The 22733-nt window shown below is 38.4% G+C and overlaps 1 protein-coding gene across 1 annotated transcript in view; it reads right to left on the bottom strand.

The window, feature by feature from the left end:
• The window catches only part of LOC150091794 (phospholipid-transporting ATPase IF-like), a 438958-nt gene that overhangs the window by 222396 nt on the left and 193829 nt on the right, over positions 1-22733 (bottom strand). The window contains exons 13-14 of the mRNA XM_090369752.1: positions 2379-2542; positions 235-377 (exon numbers count right to left, since the gene is read on the bottom strand). Of these exons, the coding sequence (XP_090225878.1) occupies positions 235-377; positions 2379-2542 (307 nt within the window). The remainder of the gene's footprint in view (positions 1-234; positions 378-2378; positions 2543-22733) is intronic.

Below are 22733 nucleotides of genomic sequence, written 5' to 3'. Positions count from 1 at the left end.
AGAAAGAAATGCAGTAGCAGGTTCTGCTACTGTGAAGTACAGTTTGCTTCTGCTTATTACATTTTTTTTTTTTTTTTTTAATATCCCTCTTGGTGGACATGATCACTTACATTATAACCAAAATCACAGTATAACAAGGTATGGTATATTAAGGTCGCACTGTACTTAATTTCTTCAAAGATGTGTACATACTATAAAAAAATAAAGAGCAAATTAAAAAAAATAAAAATTTACCATCCTCATCTTCAACAATTGTTGACATACGTTTCCGAGTGGAATCAAATTCCAAAACATGGTGCTTGATATAATTCTTATAATTCTGTCCCAAACGTACTTCATGAACTTCATTGTGTACACGTTTCAGCACAACATGAAAGCTGTAAATTCAATATACCACATAAAAATCAAAATTTATATAAACTTAATTTTATTAATAACAAAAACAGAACTATTTTAAAATTTGTGACATAATTACTAATTATTTCATGAAATTAGTATTATTATTATTATTGTAGTTTATTATGATATTAGCATTTCATACTAATACTATTGTAATTTCATTCAGACAAAATCTCAAGATACTTCCATGAACATCAGCATTTGTGTAAGTTGAAATTACTGACAATTTTGACTAAATGAATGCTTCGTGGTCTACTATAATACATTATAAGAAATTTTTTCTGTTTATGTTCTGGAACAGTCACACAAGGTCAGATGAGTTTATAAGAATGTTACCATATTTCATGGTATAACATGGATTTAAACATGTCACATTAGCACAGTAATCTGTACTTCCACGTTGATCATTTGGTTACACATTAAATTTGCCAAAGAAAGTTCTTTTTTCCTTTCTTTCGTCAGTTCTGAGTTTAGGACCAAGAGTATTCACCCATAACAGATTCCACTTTGTCAGATTATAATCAATATCGAATCTATTCTTCAATATTGCTCAGATAACCAAGCATTTATCCGGAAAATTAATTATTTAATACATTTTTCTGTTAATTTATCCCTTTGGTCCTTGAGGTTGTTACAGACATTCTCTCAGATATGACAGACAAGCTGTACTTGCAAGCTGGGAGTCTAAAACACTGATGGAACTGACATTCGGGTGACATTCAAGTTGAGTGGACCCAATTTTGGCAAAGTCCAGATGGTCTGTGACAGCTAAATCCTCTGCTTGCACCTTCACAATGGTGGGACTGTTAGTAATCCTGGGTATAACCTCCATGAACAAGCACACTGTGGGTGACCACCCAGGTGTGAACCAACGTAAGCAGGAGTCGAGGTGTGGCGCACACACCACACGGAAGAATGCTGCCCCTCTGTGTTCCCAGGCAATACTAGGTGGTAGATGACTCTCATCAACAGGTGCAACACCTCCACTTTGCTTATTGGAGGCTTGAAGTAGTGGAAACTATGTTTAGTCTCCAAAGCTAAGTTCCGGTCAACCCTTCCCCACCTCTTCCACCATGCAGTATGACTGATGACTTTTGAGGTTATGATGAACATCATGACGAGATCGAATCCTCCTTACATTTCGAGGGTACAGCTCTAAAACGGTGTTCGCAGCCCGGCCACTAGTTAGTACGCTGGTCTGAACCTATTGGTAACTCTTAGGAGGCTTCCGGATCAGCTAGTGTATAATCTTGCTACCTCTACACTGCCATTAAATCCATTAAAATATTTCACAATAAAGCAGAGTGATAGAAAGCCAAAACTTTCCTTACCATCAGCCTGCCAGGTATGTCAGACATCAGCATGGAATCATCTGAACATCCAGTAAGGGCACTGTGAACTGACTCTCTGAATCGCCTCACCTGCATTTTATTCAATTTTAACAATCAGATTTAGCAGATAGTCCTTGCCATCACATAGTCTATTACAGTGAGGTATTGGCTAAACAAATAGTATGCCTTTTTTAACTGCATTCTATACCCAACTTCTAGAAATCATATATTCTAGTGTGAACTACAACTTTCCTAGCTGACAACCATTACATAGCAACCTTCCTGCACCAGGTTATTCAACTTCGCCAGTGTACCTTTAACAGCAAGATATGCTTAACCAAGTTGTGGCACATGTATGGTGGACCAAAAGTTGTCTTTATGTTGTTTACATTACTTGTAAAGTATTGTTTTTTAATGTTGCTCTCCTTTCCACTCTTATAATCACTTGTGGCTACGAGAAGAATGCTATAATAACATGTAATAAAAAATTAATTTTCCTTTCTAAAATAAGTCAAGTATTTGCATACTAATAATAATAATAATAATAATATTGTTGTCAAAAACTGCTTTTATTCATAATATGAAAGTTCTCTTTTAGCTTTCTTAAATAAAATAAGCGAAAAAAAAAAAAAAAAAAACCATATTTACTTTCTGCATGCTTCAACTAGTGCTTTTTCATCAGGAGAGGATGACTGATACTCCAAAAATTTACTTAAGTTTCTTGCATAAAGAGCCTTATTCACATTATATGGCATGCTCACTTGTACGGTATTACATAAAGCCAGAATAACAAAAAAATGCTCCACATCTGCCTAAGATAAAAAGAAAGACAATGTTCATTTAAAATTAAATGAAACTACCAAGTAAAAGAAGTGATAAGTTTTTAGCTAAATTGAGAAATAATGTGCTTCACAGCATCATTTTTCTAATACCCATGGAGCAGGTATGCCAAAAAAACTAAACTTAAAAATTAAATGTAAAAAAAATTGTAAAAATTGAATATCATCAAAAAAATAATTCAGACTGATGTATACAGCAATGTGAATTTTAATGTTTCTTTAGTATGGTTCTGATATTTGTTCTGCATCACTGACCGATAGAAACAGAAAAGTACGGTAATAATAAAAAAAAAATCAGCTCTCTCTCACCATTGCACACAGAGCATGGTGTATGCCTGGCTTCTGACTTTTAAAAAAATAAAATAGTATGAATCAGAGCTGTAATACTCAATATGTTCTACGTTGATAATAATATTAGTAAATTAATAAGAGGAGTTTACCTCAATATAGTACGTGGAACACTTCCGTATGATACCCTCCAGAAATTAAAAACTCTGGAGGGTATCATACGGTTTTTAATTTCTGGAGGGTATCATACGGAAGTGTTCCACGTACTATATTGAGGTAAACTCCTCTTATTAATTTACTAAAAAAATAAAATATAATGAATATTATATATAATATTATATTTATTAAAAATTTTATTTATTAATTGATAAAACAAAAGTGACTCAAACTGGTACAAGAGCAAGATGTTATGAATTTCAAGCACTACAGTGGGTCATCATAGAACAAGTACATGGGCTGTGTTAGGTAACTAAGAATAAGAACATGTGCATATATACTTGCATGTACACCAATGCTAGGAGCATTCAAAATAAATCTGGTGAATTTGAATATGAGGAGTACATGGTATACAGACAATGGACAGACAAGACAGGAGGGATGGGAGTTATGTTTCTAATGAGAACATTGTTGCTGCATAATTTTGTGCATAATCATCACTATTGTAACACCTACTTGTACCTGTGCTGCCTGAGCAATAAGCTCATCTTGCACATTATTCCTCTATCCTATCAATTTTAATCTTTTGATCCTTAATCATATCCTCTGTATGATAAACTATAAACTCTAAAATCAATATAAAACTCTAAACAATAAAATTCATCAACATATTTTGTATTTTGTATTTTATACTGTTTTCAACATTTCCTTTTTATACAACTATAAACTATAAAATCAATAAACTCCAATTCCAACTAAATCTCAACTCCATAAAAACACTATTTACATATATACAAATTTTTACAATTGTCTAATCCTGTTTACTTCTCTAGCAAACTCAGCAAAAGCTTCGTTCCATTCTCTAAACTTAAACAAGTTACTCCAGGTGTATATGAGTCTGAGCCAATCTGGCTAATTAACATATTCCTTAGTATATCATATCTTACACACTGCTGTAAAATATGCTCTGTATCCCCTACCATTGCACAAATACACATTGGATTTTCTTCTACACCAAGCTCTACCAGTATTTTCTTTAATCCATGTCCAGTTATTAACATTGTTTGGAACGTTCCTAGAATAACCAAGATGAAATCTCTTTCATAGTTTTCATCCCAGGCAGAAAGGCAAAGGTAACATGCCCCTTAGCAGAATTGCTCCATCTATCCTGCATATACAGTCTACATCTTGCTGTAACCTTTTCTTTTCTATTTTCAAATCCTGTCTTCCATACTCTCTTCCTTCTCTACAAGATTTTATTACCATAAGTTCTATTCTCTTATTATTCTTAATTGCATATTCCATTGTTCTTTTAATATTAGTAAATTAATAAGAGGAGTTTACCTCAATATAGTACGTAGAACACTTCCGTATGATACCCTCCAGAAATTAAAATGGAAAAAACGAAAAAAAATCGACAACTTACCGGTACATTAAAGTAAAATATAAATAATTAAATAATCAATTTAACACAATTCAAAATCAATTTAAAACAATTAAAATTCAAATTAACGCAATTAAAAGAATCTAACAAATATTCAAAACGATTTTCCTTCCTGAAGCTGACAATGCTTTTCGACCGACTGTCGTGATCACAGGAATGAAAATTACCGAATCAGGCTAAACCTGCAACTTAAATAGTGATTATATGTCTTCGCGCATGCACGTAAAGGTCCACGCATCGGAGGTCAAATATGGCCGCCGAACATTAACAGAATTTGATCTCCGATGCGTGGACCTTTACGCGCATGCGCGAAGACATATAATCACTATTTAAGTTGCAGGTTTAGCCTGATTCGGTAATTTTCATTAGATTCTTTTAATTGCGTTAATTTGAATTTTAATTGTTTTAAATTGATTTTGAATTGTGTTAAATTGATTATTTAATTATTTATATTTTACTTTAATGTACCGGTAAGTTGTCGATTTTTCGTTTTTTCCGTTTTAATTTCTGGAGGGTATCATACGGAAGTGTTCTACGTACTATATTGAGGTAAACTCCTCTTATTAATTTACTAATATTATTATCAACGTAGAACACATTGAGTATTACAGCTCTGATTCATACTATCTATTGTTCTTTTAAGTATAATCAGATCCACTGGTTCCTTTACTGCAATAACTTGCAGAGCATCATTTGAAATGGTTCTGCAGGACTGCGTCACCACCAGAAGGGCAAATCTCTGTGCTGAAATAAGACTTCTTTCACTCTATATCCCCAAGCCCCACATGTACATGTTAGAATTGGTAGAAATATACATTTCTATAGGAGATCTAAGGTCTTTCACTCTCCATTCTACCCTTGTGACTTTCCTAATTTTTAAATAGATCATCCTCACTTTATCTCTTAATTTCTGCACGTGAAGCAAAAAGGACATCCTTTCATCCATATATGCTATTGACCTACCAAATATTTTTGCAATTGGCCTTCTTTCACTGAGCTTCCCTTTGAGCAGAACCATGTGAGTTTTATTCATAGATATCTCCATTTTATGGACCTCCACCCATTTCTCCACTTGTCCCATAGCCCACTTAATTCTTTCCTCCAATTCTTTTCTAGACTTTCTCACCACCATTATTAACAAATCATCAGCATAAGCTACCGGCTCACATCCTACCCACTCCTGAACCAGAAGCTCATCCAATACAATATTCCAACTATAGGGACCTTTCCCATCTTTAAAATAATCTTTTAAAACTCCATAGAACTGCCTAGTACACTTCATTTTTCTCATTCTTGCTAGAAAGCTCGGCCACCACACGATCAAATGCCCCCTTAAAGTCAAGAAATATACCCAGGACATAATTTTCTGAAGTCTCTTGTACATATGACACCATTTTAACCACAGCACCTTCAGTATATCTGCCCCTCCAAAAGCCAAACTGCCTAGGGCTACTCATTCCACTACTCTCATAATAACCCTCCAATCTTCATCAATACTCTTTCAAAAACCTTTGCAATAACCAGCAGTAACCACTATATGATCCAGTATCAGTCCTCTCTTTTTCTCTATTCTTTAATATTTTAATGTATATTTCCTTCCAACAACTAGGAAATGTTTTCTCATTTAAGCACACATTATATAACTCTACCAATTCCTTTCCAAATTTCAAATCAAACTTCTTTATCACTTTTGGTAGCTATCCATTTATGCCTGGTGCTTTATTTATCTTAACTTTCTCCAATGCTATCTTCAATTCTTCCTCTGTAATTAACCTTTCAATTTCTTGCTCCACCACATATTCATCATTTAATTTCCTAATTTGTCTTTGTTCTCTACTATCCAAACTTATTTGATCTATAGGAAACAATGAGGAGAGCAAACACCCCATGGAGGACTCTCAGTCCCTTGTACTCTGATTTTCTATTTTAATAGTACTATAAACTTGATAAACTTTCATTCTATCAAATAATAATTGGTAATCCCCATACATTCTTATACATTCATGGTAATCCCCATACATTCTTATTCATTTCCTCCTTTACACAGTCTCTTCTCTTTTTGAATTCTACCAACATATTCCCATCTTATTTGTTGGTACTGCCTCTTTAAATCCTCAATTTGTTCACTAATTCCTATTCTGCATACCCTCTGGAAATTTCTTCTAGCTCTGTTCACTCTCCTGCTCATTCCCCTAATATTTTATTCCACCAAGGAACAACCCTTTTTAATTTTGTGCTTCTCCTCATAGACCTGCAGCAACTTTCATATATACCGGTAATACTAACTATTTTCTCAGTCCTTTCTCCAGCCAGCTGCTATCTATTTCTTCTCTATTATTTCTAAGTCTTTTTGTAATCTCTTCTTCAAAACATTACCAGTTCACAGAAATCCCTGCAAACCTCTTTTCAAACCCTGTATTACATTCTACCCTCCCATCTCTTATCTAAAAACTAATACATCTATGATCACTGGCAGATGTATCAGTTATTTGTATATATATGTGTATTAGTTTGTTGGAGGGTTAGGGAGTCCAGTCCTCCCTAACCCTCCAACACCATATCTTATTCCACAAGGCTTTTGTAATTAATGTATAATTAGATCCTTCTTGAATAGTACTGAAGGTAGAGGGCTGGCCCAGCTCATTTACAATATTAAGTCTCTGACATATCAACATTTCCTCTAGTATCAGTCAGTCTTGCGACTTCCTCAAGTTGTTGAACTTGCATTTGAATCAATACCAATTACAATTTTCTTTCCTTGTAATACATCTAACACTTCTTCAATACAGTTTAAATAAGGCTGTGGTTCATGACGGAACTGCCACAGTATACACTTACCATATATATGCTACCAACCTCACTCAAGATCTCAGCATGGACTCCATGAGTAAAACAACTCATCGATTTGTGTTACCACACAGTGTGCATTTCTTACTATGACAGCATCCTGACAATTTACTCTGGACTGCACAATTTTATCAGTTATTTTATAACCTTTAACAAGGTTCCCAACCACGTATGGCTCCTGAAGAAGGAGAACATCATAGTCTTTTTCGTCCGTCTGATGACTCAATTGCAATGCAACATTACAGGATTTTTGCCCATTCACTTGCAGTACCTTTAGCTTTTTCATTTCTATTTGTCTCCTATCCATAATCTAATCTAGTCCTATACTGTTCATAATACTTTTAGCATTAGTAAGGCATATGATGCAAGAAAGCAAGCTTATACAGCATCAGCCCAAAAAAAAAAAAAAAAAAAAAAACCCCTTTCCATTTCATCCATCTGGTCACTCCAAATGTTTGTGTAGTTCAGCCTTAATTTATTTGAGCTATCAACTTCCACAATAACAGATGGAAGTCTGTTCCAGCAATCAATACCCACTGGCTAAAGGGGCAAATTTCAGCACATCCATTCTACAACTATCTTTCCTCAATTTGAATCTATTGAATCTATGGCTCCTAAGGGTCTTAATATGAGCAAGAAGAAGTATCCCATTAGCATTGAGCCATCTCAAGGCCTTATACACCTCGATCAGATCACTTAGCAGGTGCCTAGTCTTCAGATGATGATGCTGCTGCTGCTGTTGTTGTTGTGCTTGGATTTTTCTGGTGAAAAGCTACTTAGGCCATATTGCACCTTACAGATGCTGCAACTTGCAGAACTTAAGTCTTTCTTCCTCTCACCAATCTTGTTGCCCTTCCTCTGAACTCCTTCTAGCAACTCTACATCCTTCCTAAAATGAAGCCTCTAGACCCGTATACAGTATTCAAGCCTTATACAATGATTAAACCTTACACATTGTATAAGGCCTGACCACTGCCTTATACAATGGAATAACACCTCCTTGACTCTGCTAGCAAAATTTCTATATATCATTGAAAAAAAACTCCATGACCTGCTCTGGCAACCTGTCTGCACTGCTCAGAGAACTTCATATCTGACTGCACAATTACCCACAGGTCTTTTTCATTCTCCACCTCGCTGGGTGGAGAATGAAACGTACCACAGAGTTGGTACGTTTCTCTTGGGTTACTGCTACCCTTATGCAGTACTTTGCATTTGTCAATATTAAACTTCAGTTGCCACTTCTCAGCCCATCTGCCTAACTTTTCCAGATCCTGTTGCAGCAGCGTACTGTCATTAGTGTCCTTAACAACCCTGATGACCTTCGTATCATCTACAAACTTGGACATTAAGCTTGATATACCATCATCAATATCATTTATAAATACAGAAAACAACAATGGACCCAACACTGAACCCCGAGGGACTCCACTAATAACATTAGTCCACGATGAGCAGTCTCCATTGATTACCACTCTCTGTCTTCTCCCACTCAACCGTCCCTTTATCCATTGCAGCAACTTGCCCTTAATCCCATATTGCCCTGATCCAATTTTTACAGCAGTCTTCCATGTGCAACAGTATCAAAAGATTTCCTGAAATCCAAGTACAGTCAGTCCTCGTATAGCACGATAGTTGTGTTCCTAGAAACCCTCGTGCAATATAAACAACAGGCCCTATGGGAAAAATAGGGTTAGGTGCCGACCACCCAAGATTAAACACGCATTTGTAACCAAAACATTACCAAACACAATAAATAATCATAAAAAAAAATACGTATTTTATTACAACTATTACGTAATAAAATATTGCTAATGCTTTTGCTTCTATCGTAAGCAAACTTGTTTTTTGTTTGATTTTCTATCCAAACAGATGACAGCCATTCCATCTGTTTGTTTGTTATTTGGTTTTTAGGAGCATTAGCAACTAAGGCCATATTGCCCCGGGATATGCGGTGGTCATTCCATGACCTTTCCGCATCCTCCATATTTGGTGGTGACAGGCTCAAACCCCGGTCTAATCAAGAAGCGTGTGCTACGCACTGCTGCTCCTTCCCACCTGGCTACGGAAGTGCCGCCACTCCATCTCTTCCAATTTTTTGTGTCTTAATCTAATGGATTTTAATTACACTGAGTTGTTCCTGTTATGAAAGTTGTTTTTATTTTCTCTGCATTCTTTGCAATTCTCGGCGTTGCCTCATTTAGTTCTGTTGCACGTGCAATATCACATGGTCTTTCATTTCGCTCAAAGCGTTTCGCAATTTCATATTTTTTTCTCTATCGACAGAGGCAGACTGGAATAAGCCTTACCGGGGAAACCCCGGTGGACCGGAGGCCGGCGTGATTTTGGCCATAAACCATAGTATGAGGCCACTATAAATTTTCTGGTAAGAATTTTTGACCCAGTCCGCTCTGTTTATCGATATTGCTTTTCTTTTTCTCTCTGAACTTGCAGTGTCTTCACCAGGATGCTTCCTTTTCACACCTTTTAAGTATTTCACTCATTTTTAGGGAATAAAGTCAATTACAAAACGAGGAGGCACGCTTGATACACATAAACAAAGCTGCATGCGTGTACCAAGTGAATAAAGAACACTGTAAAGGCAGAGATACACTATTAACACCTCACATTTTACTAAAGCACATTTCTAGGGGTTACTACCATAAAACAATAAAAACAATTTCCAGTTGTGTTTCTGCCAGTGGAATCTGTTATAAACTGGTAGTAAACGCGATCTAATTGCATTTACGATTATACCAATAGCTGCAATTGTTGGTTTTTACATTATTATGGTGAAATGTGTTTCCCCTCCAATAAAAAACAAATACATTTTCAGAATCTTCTCTTCATTCCTATCGTGTTGCGTTCGGTTGGGATGATTCGGCGTTCGACTGCCATTTCTTGTAAACACAAAGGCGAATCGTGCATAAGCGAATAAGGTTTGTGTTATATAAGATATCGTTGCCCTATTTATAAATCATGTATGATCGAATTAGTGTAGTGTAAACACACATGTTATACGAGGACTGACTGTATATGATATCAAAATTATTTGTTGCATCCAGTTCCTTTGTGACACATTGCAGTATCCAATCATCAGACAATGATCAGACAAGACTTCCCCTTAACAAACCAATTCTGTGTCTGAGCTATTAAAGCTGTCTTGTCTAGGTGATTCTGTATCACCTCTTTAACCAGTGACTCTATTATTTTCCTCGGAAAAGAAATTAAACTAACAGGTCTATAATTATTTGTGTCACCTTTTGAATCTACTTTGTGAATTGGTGATATATTTGCACATCTCCAGTCGATGGAGTTCTCCCCTGACTCATTCTTAGCTCTCATAATTATGGCTAAAGGTTTGCTTACTTCCCTTGCTGCCTCCTTCATTATAACTGAATAGACCCCATCCACCCCAAGTGCCTTTTTTATGTTCAACTTCAACAATTTCTCCTCCACTTTGCTCTCAGTTATTACAAAATCACGTAGCTCCCTGTTAGAGTTTGATAAACTTCTGGCACTCCGCTAACTCCTACTGTGTGAATGTAGATGCAAAATACTCATTCAGTTTATCAGCTACTCGAGCATGATCATCAATAGTCAACCCATCTATGTTAAGTGGTGCAATCTGATTCATTTCTTTCCTTCTAGAGTTTACATAAGTAAAGAACTCTTTGCTGTTTTTCTTTGCATCCATTGCCAAGGTTTTCTTGTAATCTGTCTTCGGTTGCCTAACCTCCTTTGTGACTTGATTACAGACTAGTTTATATCTGCCATAGGCTTCTGTGTCACCTTCTGGGAGAGGGCGCTGACTCTCTTTAGAAAATACAGCTGCAAGTTACAGGCTCCGAAAAAAACGATAAGTTTTTGCTTTTTATTTACATAATTGTTATTTTATATTGTACTTAATACGTAGTCTTATAGTTCTAATTACGCTGGTTATTTTTATTTTAATTTGTATAAACAGTTTTTGTAGACATACGTAATACTTTATAAAACCGTTATTTCATTCGAATATTGCAGGCATTGTTTTTGTATATAGTGATAGGGAATTCAAATTTTTAATTGAGGTAGTTAGGTAGCTCTAACGTATAATTATAGAAACAGTAATACGCTTCACTGTTTCTATTAGATAGCGCAGTATTGACATTTAATTTAATTTAATTTATTGATCTTATTAATTTAAAATATCATGCCCCAAACTAGAGCAGCAAAGCAACGGGCACAAAGTGGCAGGAGTGCTGTGACTCGGGGAAGTACTGCGGGGGGCGATTCTCCAACGCATCACAGCCTAAAAAAATGTGCAACTTGTGAAATGTTTGCCGAACTATCTGGAACGGAACATGATATTGCCATGGGGGATGTCTTTGTGTGTGCGCGATGTAAGGAGTGTAAGGAAATCAGGCGACAACTCAGCATTCTTATGGGCCTATAAGAGAGTTTGAAGGACAGGGTGGATGCCCTCGAAAGATCTAAATTTAGGGGCCCATCAGGCTCTCAGCTGCCCACATCAACGCCAGAGCTGGCACTTGGTCATCACGCAACACAGCGGCAACTCAAAAGGCAGATTGCGCTGGTCCCAAAGGAACTAGTAGTTGTTGGTAACTCTATTGTCAGGGAAACGGGAAATACATTGTGTAAAAAGGTTAGGTGGAACAGGATCGGGGTATGTCTGCCAGGGGAAAAGGTTGATGACGTTGTAGAGCAGATATCATCTTTTAAGGGCACAAAAGGTGATATAGTTGTACACGTTGGCACTAATGATATTAAGAGTAGGAGACCGGCAGAATTACTTAACAAGTACAGGTCACTGTTGAAAAAAAGCCGTGAAGTAGGGTTGAATTTGAAAGTGTCTGCAATTCTGCCCAGACACAATAGGAGGGAGTATACGATGAGAGCCTTGTCGATCAATTCGGCCCTGGAAAGATTGTGCAAGGCTCAAAGGGTAGAATTTTTTTCAGCCTGGTCTGTACTTGTTAACAGGAGAGATTGCTTCTACAGGGACGGGATACACTTAAATAGAAAGGGTGCAAGAATATTTGCTGATGCTATCAAGGCAGTGTTAGGTGGGTCGGAAAACTGATAGCTTGGGGGGATACAAGGACTAATAGTTTAACAGTAGCCGTAGGCAGAGTTGAAGGTGATTCTTGCACAACTTCTATTAGAATAAGTAGAGACCTGGAGCGAGGGGTGTTGGGAGTTTCAGGGACGGATGTCAGTCATCGTGAAACAGGTGGGTATATGGGATGTGTTAGAGTGGCTGGGAATAGGAATAGGTGCATGTATACCAATGCTAGAAGTATAGTAAATAAATTTGATGAATTTGAAGTGTTGGTCAAGACATCAAAGGCGGATATTGTTGGGATATCAGAGACGTGGTGTCACCCAGATATAAGGAATTCCGAACTGGAATTTGGGGAGTACAACGTGTACAGAAAGGATAGACAGGTAGGAAGGGAGGAGGTGTTATGCTGTTAATAAAGAAAAATATAAAATCAAAAGAAGTGCATCCAGTTGATATAGATGAACAGTGCACTGTTGAGTCAGTTTGGTGTGACATAAGCACTACGAAAGCAAAAATTAGAGTAGGAGTGTGTTATAGGCCTAATGACTCGAATGAGTACAATGAACAATTGTACAGAGAAATAGAGTGGGCTAGTAAATCGGAATGTCTTATAATGGGGGATTTTAACTTCCCAGATATTGACTGGAACTTGTGGAATGGGCACTCACACACGCTAGTCAGACTTTTGTGGATTTATTGGATGATTGTTTTCTGTAGCAGCATGTTCGAGAGGCAACCAGAGAAAGATACTCTTGATCTGGTTATCAGCAGTGATCATTCATGTATTAGGAATTTGCAGATAAAAGAACCACTAGGTGGCAGTGATCACAGTGTACTGACGTGGGATTTACTTAAAGATTTAATTACCATCAGGGGTAAAGGAAAGAGTTTTTGCTTCCGTAAAGGCGAGTATGGTCTCCGACAGTTTTTAAATTCTGTACAGTGGGATCAACTGACGATGTTACCCACAGTAAATTCTAAGTGGGAAGCATTCAAGGAATTAATCATGGAAGCTACTAAAAGTTTCATACCTATTAAGAAATATTGTTCAAGGTTTAGGCCTAAAAGGTTGTCAAATGAACTAATGAGTTCTATACAGTGGGACCAACTGATGATGTTACCAACAGCAAACTCAAAATGGGAAGCATCCAAGGAACTAATCTTGGAGGCTACCAGGCTTTACATACCAACTAAGAAATATTGTTCAAGGTTTAGGCCTAAATGGTTGTCAGATGAACTAATGAGACATGTGGCAGAGAAGAAAAATGCATGGGATACATACAAATTAATGGATGACATGGAAGCCTATGATAGATATAAGTTGGTCTGTAACCAAGTCACAAAGGAGATTAGGCAGGCAAAGGCAGACTACGAAAAATCCTTGGCAAAGGATGCAAAGAAAAACAGAAAAGAGTTCTTTACCTATTTAAACTCAAGAAGGAAAGGGATGAATCAGATTGGTCCACTGGATATTGATGGTTCAACAGTTGAGGATCCTGCTCAGGTGATTAACAATCTAAACGAGTATTTTGCATCTACATTCAGTCATGAGGAGTTATTCAGGAAGGAGAATGATGTAGGTAAAGTAAACATTGGCAGTGAGCTGGATGATTTTGTAATAACTGAGAGGAAAGTGGAGGAGAGATTGTTGAGGATAAACATAAAAAAGGCACCTGGGGTGGATGGGATCTATCCAGTTATATTAAATGAGGCAGCAAAGGAAGTAAGCAAACCCCTAGCCATAATTATGAGAGCTTCTTTGGACTCAGGGGAGGTACCCATAGACTGGAGATGTGCAAATGTAACCCCAATTCACAAAGGAGGATCAAAGGCTGACACAAGTAATTATAGACCTGTTAGTTTAACTTCTGTTCCAGGTAAATTAATGGAGGCACTGGTTAAAGAAGCACTGCAGGATCAGCTAGACAAGAATTCAGTTATAGCTCAGACGCAGCATGGTTTTGTTAAAGGCAGGTCTTGCCTGACCAATTTGATTGGATACTATGATGTAGTCACAAAAGAACTAGATGCAGGGAATAACTTTGATATTATATATTTGGATCTTAGAAAGGCTTTTGATACTGTTGCACATGGAAGACTGCTGCACAAATTGGAGCAGTGTAACATTGGAGGCAAATTGCTGCTATGGATAAGGGGATGGTTGAGTGGCAGAAGACAGAGAGTGGTAATCAATGGACACTGCTCAACGTGGACTAATGTTATTAGTGGAGTTCCTCAGGGTTCAGTGTTGGGTCCGTTGTTGTTTTCGGTGTTTATGAATGATATTGATGATGGGATATCAAGTTTAATGTCCAAGTTTGCAGATGATACAAAGGTTGGCAGGGTTGTTAAGGAACTACTGACGCTATGCTGCTGCAACAGGATCTGGAAAGGTTGAACAGATGGGCTGAGAGATGGCAAATGAAGTTTAACATTGACAAATGTAAAGTACTACATATGGGAAACAGTAACCCCAGAGCAATGTATCAACTCTGCGGTACTACACTGACAGTGGTGGAGAATGAAAATGACCTGGGGGTAATTGTGCAGGCAGATATGAAGTTCTCTGAGCAGTGCAGGCGAGCTGCAAGAGTAGCTCATGGTGTCTTGTCAATGATATACAGGAATTTTTCTAGCAGGGATAAGGAGGTGATTATTCCTTGTATAAGGCAATGGTTAGGCCACATCTTGGGTACTGTATACAGGTACATCTTGGGTACTGTATTTCAAGAAGGATGTAGAGCTGCTGGAACGGGTACAGAGAAGGGCAACAAGATTGGTGAATGGAAAAAAGGGTTGCTCTTACGAAGAAAGGCTTAAGTTTTGCAAATTACAGAGTCTGGAGACTAGGCACCGGCGAGGTGTTCTGATAGAGGTGTATAAGGCTTTGAATGGTTTGAGCATGCTCAATGCCAATGGGATTCTTCATCTTGCTCAGAATAATCAGCTCAGAGGGCAAAAATTCAAATTGAGGAAGGACGGATGTCGGTTAGATGTGCGGAAATTTGCCTTTGGCCAGCGGGTGGTTGGTTGGTGGAACCGACTTCCATCACTTGTTGTTGAAGTTGATAGCCTAAACAAATTTAAGGCTCAACTGGGCAGGTATTTCGGGCGAACGGAGGGGTGAAATGGGAGTGGTGTTTTTTTTTTTTTTTTGGCTGATGCTGAATAAGCTTGCTTTCTTGCATCATATGCCTCTACTAATGCTAATGCCACTCGTAACAGAGAAGAAAAATGCATGGGATGCATATAAATTATCAAGCGACTCAGAAGCCTATGGCAGATATAAGTTAATCTGTAATCAGGTCACAAAGGAGGTTCGGCAGGCGAAGGCAGATTACGAGAAATCCTTGGCAAATGATGCTAAGAAAAACAGCAAGGATTTCTTTACTTATATAAACTCTAAAAGAAGGGGGATGAATCTGATTGGTTCACTTGACATCGATGGTTCGACTGTTGATGATCCTGCTCAGATAGCAAACAAACTGAATGAGTATTTTCATCTACATTCCACGTGAGGAATTATTAAGGTTTCAAAATGGCAGAAGGTTATCAAATTGTAGCAGGGTGCTTAATGATCTTGTAATAACTGAGAGCAAAGTGGAAGAGAAATTGTTGAAGTTAAACGTAAGAAAAGCACCTGGGGTGGATGGGATCTATCCAGTTATATTAAAGGAGGCGGCAAGGCAACTAAGCAAACCCTTAGCCATAATTATGAGAGCATTCTTGGACTCAGGGGAGGTTCCCACGGACTGGAGATGTGCAAATGTATCCCCAATTCACAAAGGGGGATCGAAGGGTGACACGAGTAATTACAGACCAGTTAGTGTAACTTCTGTTCGGGGTAAAATAATGGAGTCGCTGGTTAAAGATGCATTGGAGGATCATCTAGACAAGACTGCAGCAATAATTCAGACACAGCATGGGTTTGTTAAGGGAAAGTCTTGTCTGACAAATTTGATAGGATATTATGATGTGGTTACAAAGGAACTGGATGCAAAAAACAATTTTGATATCATATATTTGGATTTCAGGAAAGCTTTTGACACTGTTGCGCATGGAAGACTATTGTACAAATTGGAGCAGAATGGTATTAAGGGTAAGTTGCTACAATGGATAAAAGGATGGTTAAGTGTGAGAAGACAGAGGGTGGTAATCAATGGGTGCTGCTCTTCTTGGACTAATGTTATTAGTGGAGTCCCACAGGGTTCGGTGTTAGGTCCACCGTTGTTTTGTATATTTATCAATGATATTGATGAAGGTATATCAGGCTTAATGTCGAAGTTTGCAGATGATACAAAGGTTGGCAGGGTTGTTAATGACAGTAATGGCAGTCTGCTACTGCAACAGGATCTAGATAATTTGGGCAGATGGGCTAAGAAGTGGCAACTGAAGTTTAACCTTGACAAATGCAAAGTACTGCATATGGGTAGAAATAACCCCAGAGAAACGTACCAACTGTGTGGTACTACACTTAAGGTGGTAGAAAATGAAAAAGACCTGGGAGTAATTGTGCAGTCAGATATGAAGTTCCCTGAGCAATGCAGACAGGCTGCCAGGGCAGGTCATGGGGTTTTGTCAATGATATATAGGAATTTTGCTAGCAGGGAAAAGGAGGTGATTATCGCTCTGTATAAGGCAATGGTCAGGCCACGCTTTGAGTACTACGTACAGGTCTGGAGACCTCATTTTAGGAAGGATGTAGATTTACTTGAGCGGGTACAGAGAACGGCAACAAGATTGGTGAGGGGAATGAAGGGATCCTCTTACCAAGAGAGGCTTAAGTTCTGCAAATTGCAGTCGCTGGAGACTAGGCACCTGCGCGGTGATCTGATTGAGGTATATAAGGCCTCGAATGGATTGAGCACGCTGAATTCTGATGGGATCCTTCCACTTGTTCAGATTACGAACCTAAGGGGGCATAAATTCAAATTAAGAAAAGACAGATGTAGAACAGATGTGCGGAAATTTGCCTTTAGCCAGCGGGTGGTTAATTGCTGGAACAAACTTCCATCTGTCATTGTGGAAGTTGATAGCTTGAATAAATTTAAGGAGGAACTGGACAGGCATTTGGAGGGAATGGTGTGATTTTTTTTTTTTTTTTTTTTTTTGGCTGATGCTGCATAAGCTCATACATTTGCTTTCTTGCATCACATACTACTACTACTACTACCTGATACTTTATATGCATCCCATAACATTTTTCTTCTCTGCCACGAGTCTCATTACTTCATCTGACATCCATTTAAGCCTAAGCTCTGAACAGTATTTCTTAGTTTGTATGAAAAGCCTAGTAGCCTCCAAGATTAAGTCCCTGAAGGCTTCCCATTTAGAATTCTCTGTTGGTAACATCAGTTGATCCCACTGTATGGAATTTAAAAACTGCCTGAGGCCCTGGAGTCACCTTTACGAAAACAAAAACCCTTATCTTTTCCCTTGATGGTAGTTACATCATTAAGTAATTCCCACATCAGTACATTGTGATCACTGCCACCTAATGGTTCCTTTATCTGCAAATTCTTAATGCATGAATAATCACTGCTAATGATCAGATCAAGGGTATTACTCCCTCTGGTTGCCCTTCAACCATGTTGCTGTAGAAAACGATCCTCCAATAAATCCACAAAAGTCTTGCTAGCATGCGAGTGACCAACCGAGAAGTTCCAGTCAATATCTGGAGAGTTAACATCCCCATTACAAGACATTCTGATTTACTAGCCCATTCTATTTCGCCACACAACTGTTCATTGTACTCATCAGAATCATTAGGAAATGTGAGGAAATGTCGCGAGCTAGGCCATAATGTCTATGTGTCTGCAATTCTGCCCAGACACGATAGGAGGGATTATATGTTAAGAGCCTTGTGGATTAACTCAAGACTTGAAGGAATCTGCAAGGCTTTAGGGGGTAAATTTCTATCAGCATGGCCCACACTTGTAGGTAGAAGGAATTTGTTTTGTAGAGACGGGATACACTTAAACAAAGGTGGTGCAAAAGTTTTTGCCAGTATTATTGAGGAAAACTTAAAGGTTCAGGGAAACTGCTAGCTGGGGGGGGGGGGATGTGGGTAATACTGACATCTGATAATATTGGTCAAAGTAACTCTTGCACATACCTCAAGAGTTCTTATCTGTTACCCCAACTGGACGTATTATCTAGATGTTCTGGGGGCACAAACGTTTCACGTGGGCGGGTAGCTAATGCGAGGGAAGAGAGCCTAAAAAACTTCAAGGGTTGTGTTAGGGTTGTTAAATATACAAGAACAGTAAATCTTAATTGTTTATACAGTAACGTTAGAAGTGTCGTCAATAAAATGAGCGAATTCGAACTGCTGGTTAAAACAAGTAACGCGGACATAATAGGGCTTACAGAGACGTGGTGCCACCCGGAAATTGGGGATGATGAATTTCAGTACGGCTTGTATAATGTATTTAGGAAGGATAGGTTAGATAGAAGGGGTGGTGGGGTAATGCTTCTTATCAGAAGCAGCCTGAGTGCGACGATAGCTTTCCCGGATTCAGACGTTTCACATGCTAGTATAGAGTCTGTATGGTGTGAGATAGTTGGAAACAAAGGTATAATGCGAGTAGGAGTAATCTACAGACCAGGTGATTGTGAAGATTATGACAAAAGCCTCTACATGCAAATGGAATGGGCAAGTAAGCGTCAATGCCTTATTATGGGTGATTTCAATCTGCCTCTAATTGATTGGAGTAAATGGGAAGGAAACTCGACATGGGGAACAAAATTTTTAAATCAACTAGATGACTGTTATTTGTATCAACATGTCAGGGAAAATACTAGAGAAAAGAGTATCCTAGACCTCATCATCACACATGAATCAGATGACATAACAGGGCTGACAGTAGAGGAACCAGTAGCAGGAAGTGATCACGGAGTTCTACGGTGGATGATGACGAGAGAGGTAGCAGAAGTAAAAGGCAAAGGAATGGGTTTTAATTTCAGAAAAGGAAATTACGATGCCTTAAGGTACTACATGGCCTCTATTAACTGGGTAGATATCGCGCAGAGAATGAATACAATTGAACTGTGGTACGCTTTTAAAACATTAATCACAGATGCCTTGAATGCGTATATACCATTAAAAAAATACTCCACGAGGAGGGTTCCAAGTTGGATGACTAGTGAAGTTGCCGCATTACTTGAGCAGAAAAAGGTGGCATGGAAAGGTTACAGAACAACAAAAAGTACTGAAGCCTATAACAGCTACAAGGTGATGTGTAATAGAGCCACAGAAAAGGTTCGACAGGCAAAGGCAGTTTATGAGAAATCACTAGCAAACAGAGCAAAGAGGGGGGATAAAGAATTCTTCACATATATAAATGCCAAGAAGAGCAGGACAAACCAGATCGGACCTTTATGTAAGGGAAAGGGGATAGTAATAAATACACCAGCTGCCGTTGCAGATGAACTCAACAGTTATTTTGCATCGATATTTACAAATGAAAAAAGCCTTTTGTGGCAAAGGGAAATTGTGGGAGCGAAGTTAAAAAATATGTAATTAATGATATTGAAATTTCGCAAGATTATTTAATGAAAAAACTTTCGAGCCTACAGACCAGTAAGGCTCCTGGAGTTGATGGAATATACCCTATAATCTTAAGAGAGGCGGCAAGCGAGTGCATTGAACCATTGAGGCTAATTATGCGAGCATCATTAGACTCTGGGGAGATTCCCTTGGATTGGAAAAGTGCAAATGTATCTCCCATACATAAGGGTGGCTCTAAAAGTGAAGTTGGAAATTATCGACCTGTCAGTCTGACTTCAGTAGTAGGGAAAATCATGGAGGCAATGATCAAGGGTGGAATTCAGGATCATTTGGATCGAATTGAAATTCTCAAGGATACTCAGCATGGTTTCGTAAAGGGAAAATCATGTTTAACAAATCTGGTTCGCTATTTCGAAAGGGTCACTCACGAGCTGGATTTAGGGAATAATTTCGACATTGTTTATTTAGATTTCAGCAAAGCTTTTGACTCAGTCCCACATGAGCAGTTGCTTTATAAGCTGGAACAGGTTGGAATCACTGGGAAAATCCTTAGATGGATAGAAGGATGGCTTCAGGGCAGGAGGCAGAGGGTTGTGATAAATGGCTATTCCTCAGATTGGGTTGATGTAAGAAGTGGGGTTCCCCAAGGATCAGTATTAGGACCACTGTTGTTTTTAATTTTCATAAACGACATTGATGAAGGGATAGAGGGCGTGATGTCTAAATTTGCAGATGATGTTAAAATTGGGAGAGTAGTTAATGATCACTGTCAAGCTGAGCTTCTTCAGAGAGACCTAGATAGACTTCAGGAATGGTCAGAAAAATGGCAGCTGTGCTTTAATCCAACAAAGTGTAAGGTATTACACCTGGGAAACAGTAATCCCAAAATAACTTATTCACTTGGTGGAGTTCAACTAAAGCCAGTACTGGAGGAAAGGGACTTGGGTGTTACGATACGGTCAGACATGAAATTCTCTGAGCATTGTAAACAGGTTGCAAGGAAGGCCCATGGTGTCCTATCAATGATCTATCGAACTTTTGCAAGTAGAGAAAGGGACGTGATAATCCCATTATATAAGGCTTATGTTAGACCACACTTGGAATACTGTGTTCAAGTATGGAGACCGCACCTGAAGAAAGACATCGAGCTTCTTGAAAGGGTGCAAAGAAGGGTAACTCGCCTGGTGAGATCGGCAAAAGGGCGTCCTTATGAAGAAAGACTTCGAATATGTGGGTTGCAGAGTTTGGAAACTAGACACCTTAGAGGAGATTTGATTGAGGTGTTTAAGGCTCTGAGAGGCATCAGTAAAATGAATGAGGACAAAATTTTCAAGATTATAAATGATGCTAGAACTAGGGGACATAAATTCAAGTTACGGGGGGAAATGTTTAGATTGGATTGCAGGAAGTTCTATTTTAGCCAGCGAGTTATAAATTACTGGAATAAGTTGCCTTCATGGGTGGTAGAGGCCGACAGTTTGGGGAAATTCAAAGGTCATCTGGATAGTACTTTCGGGTAAGGGAAGCACATAGGATGATAGGTTTAATTTCCTTTTTATTTATTTTTTATTTTATTAATTATTATTATTTAGTTATTTATTTTTATTTTTTTGTTTTTATCATTGTTTTGTTCGGATTTATTTTTTTTAAATTTTTTTTTTTTTTTTTTTTTTTTTTTGGCTGGTGCAGCATAAGCCATAGGCTTTCTTGCACCATGCGGCCGTTACTAATACTAAATTAGGCCTATAATATATTCCTACTTTCATTTTCCCTTTCCCAGTGTTTATGTCACACCAAACAGACTCGACATTACACTGTGCACCCATGGGAACTGGATGCACTTCCTTAGATTTTATGTTTCTTAACTAACAGCATAATCCCTCCTCCCTTCCTACCCTGTCTGTTCTTTCTGAACACACTGTACTCCCCAAATTCCGCACTGCTTATATCTGTTGGGATATCAGAGACGTGTGACACCATGTCTCTGATATCCCAACAATATCTGCCTTTGATGTCTTGATCAGCACTTGAAATTCATCAATTTTATTTTCTATAATTCTAACATTAATGTACATGCAAGTATACATGCACTTGTTCTTACTATTATTATTATTATTATTAGCCATATGGTGCAAGGAAGCCTGAGGCTTATGCTGCACCAGCCAAAAAAAAATTCCCGAGTTACCCTGAGAGAGAGAGAGAGAGAGAGAGAGAGAGAGAGAGAGAGAGAGAGAGAGAGAGAGAGAGAGAGAGAGAGAGAGAAGTCGAAAGGAATCACCAAGAAAGAGAAGAATGATGATATCCAGCTCAGGACCCTGGGTGTGCCAAGCCCATACTCACCAGATGTGAGCCCCTGGGGGTACTCAGTTATCGTAACAGAGCCCACATATTTACTTGTTCCATGATGACTCCCAGCAGCTCATGAAGTCCCCAGCAACTTGCTCTCTAGGCTACTGCTCATTACAATAGAAGCAATGCAAGAATCACTTTTGCCTCTGCTGGCGTTAACCGTTAATCTTTTAGTTTGTGAATCTCCCCAATCTAACAGGTTTCTGACCCACCTAACACTGCCTCGATAGCATCAGCAAATATTCTTGCATCCTTTTTATTTCAGTGTATCCCATCCCCGTAGAAGCAGTCTCTCCTGTCAGCAAGCACAAACCACTCTGAAAAAAATTTTACCCCGTGAACCTTGCACAATCTATCCAGGTCCTTTTTGCATAATATATTCCCCATCTCCCTGACAATAGAGTCACCGAAATTAAATAATTTTGGTGGGACCAGCGCATTCTGCCTTGGAGGTTGCCGCTGTGATGCACAGGCGTGAGCTCTGGCATTGGGTTGGGCAGCTGAG

This window comes from Mastigoproctus giganteus, chromosome 1 (genome assembly GCF_048544385.1).
Source record: "Mastigoproctus giganteus isolate SK-2022 chromosome 1, ASM4854438v1, whole genome shotgun sequence".
Classification (NCBI taxonomy): Eukaryota; Metazoa; Arthropoda; class Arachnida; order Uropygi; family Thelyphonidae; genus Mastigoproctus; species Mastigoproctus giganteus.
Note: the sequence above shows the minus strand (reverse complement) of the source record. Positions and strands in the feature narration are given on the sequence as shown.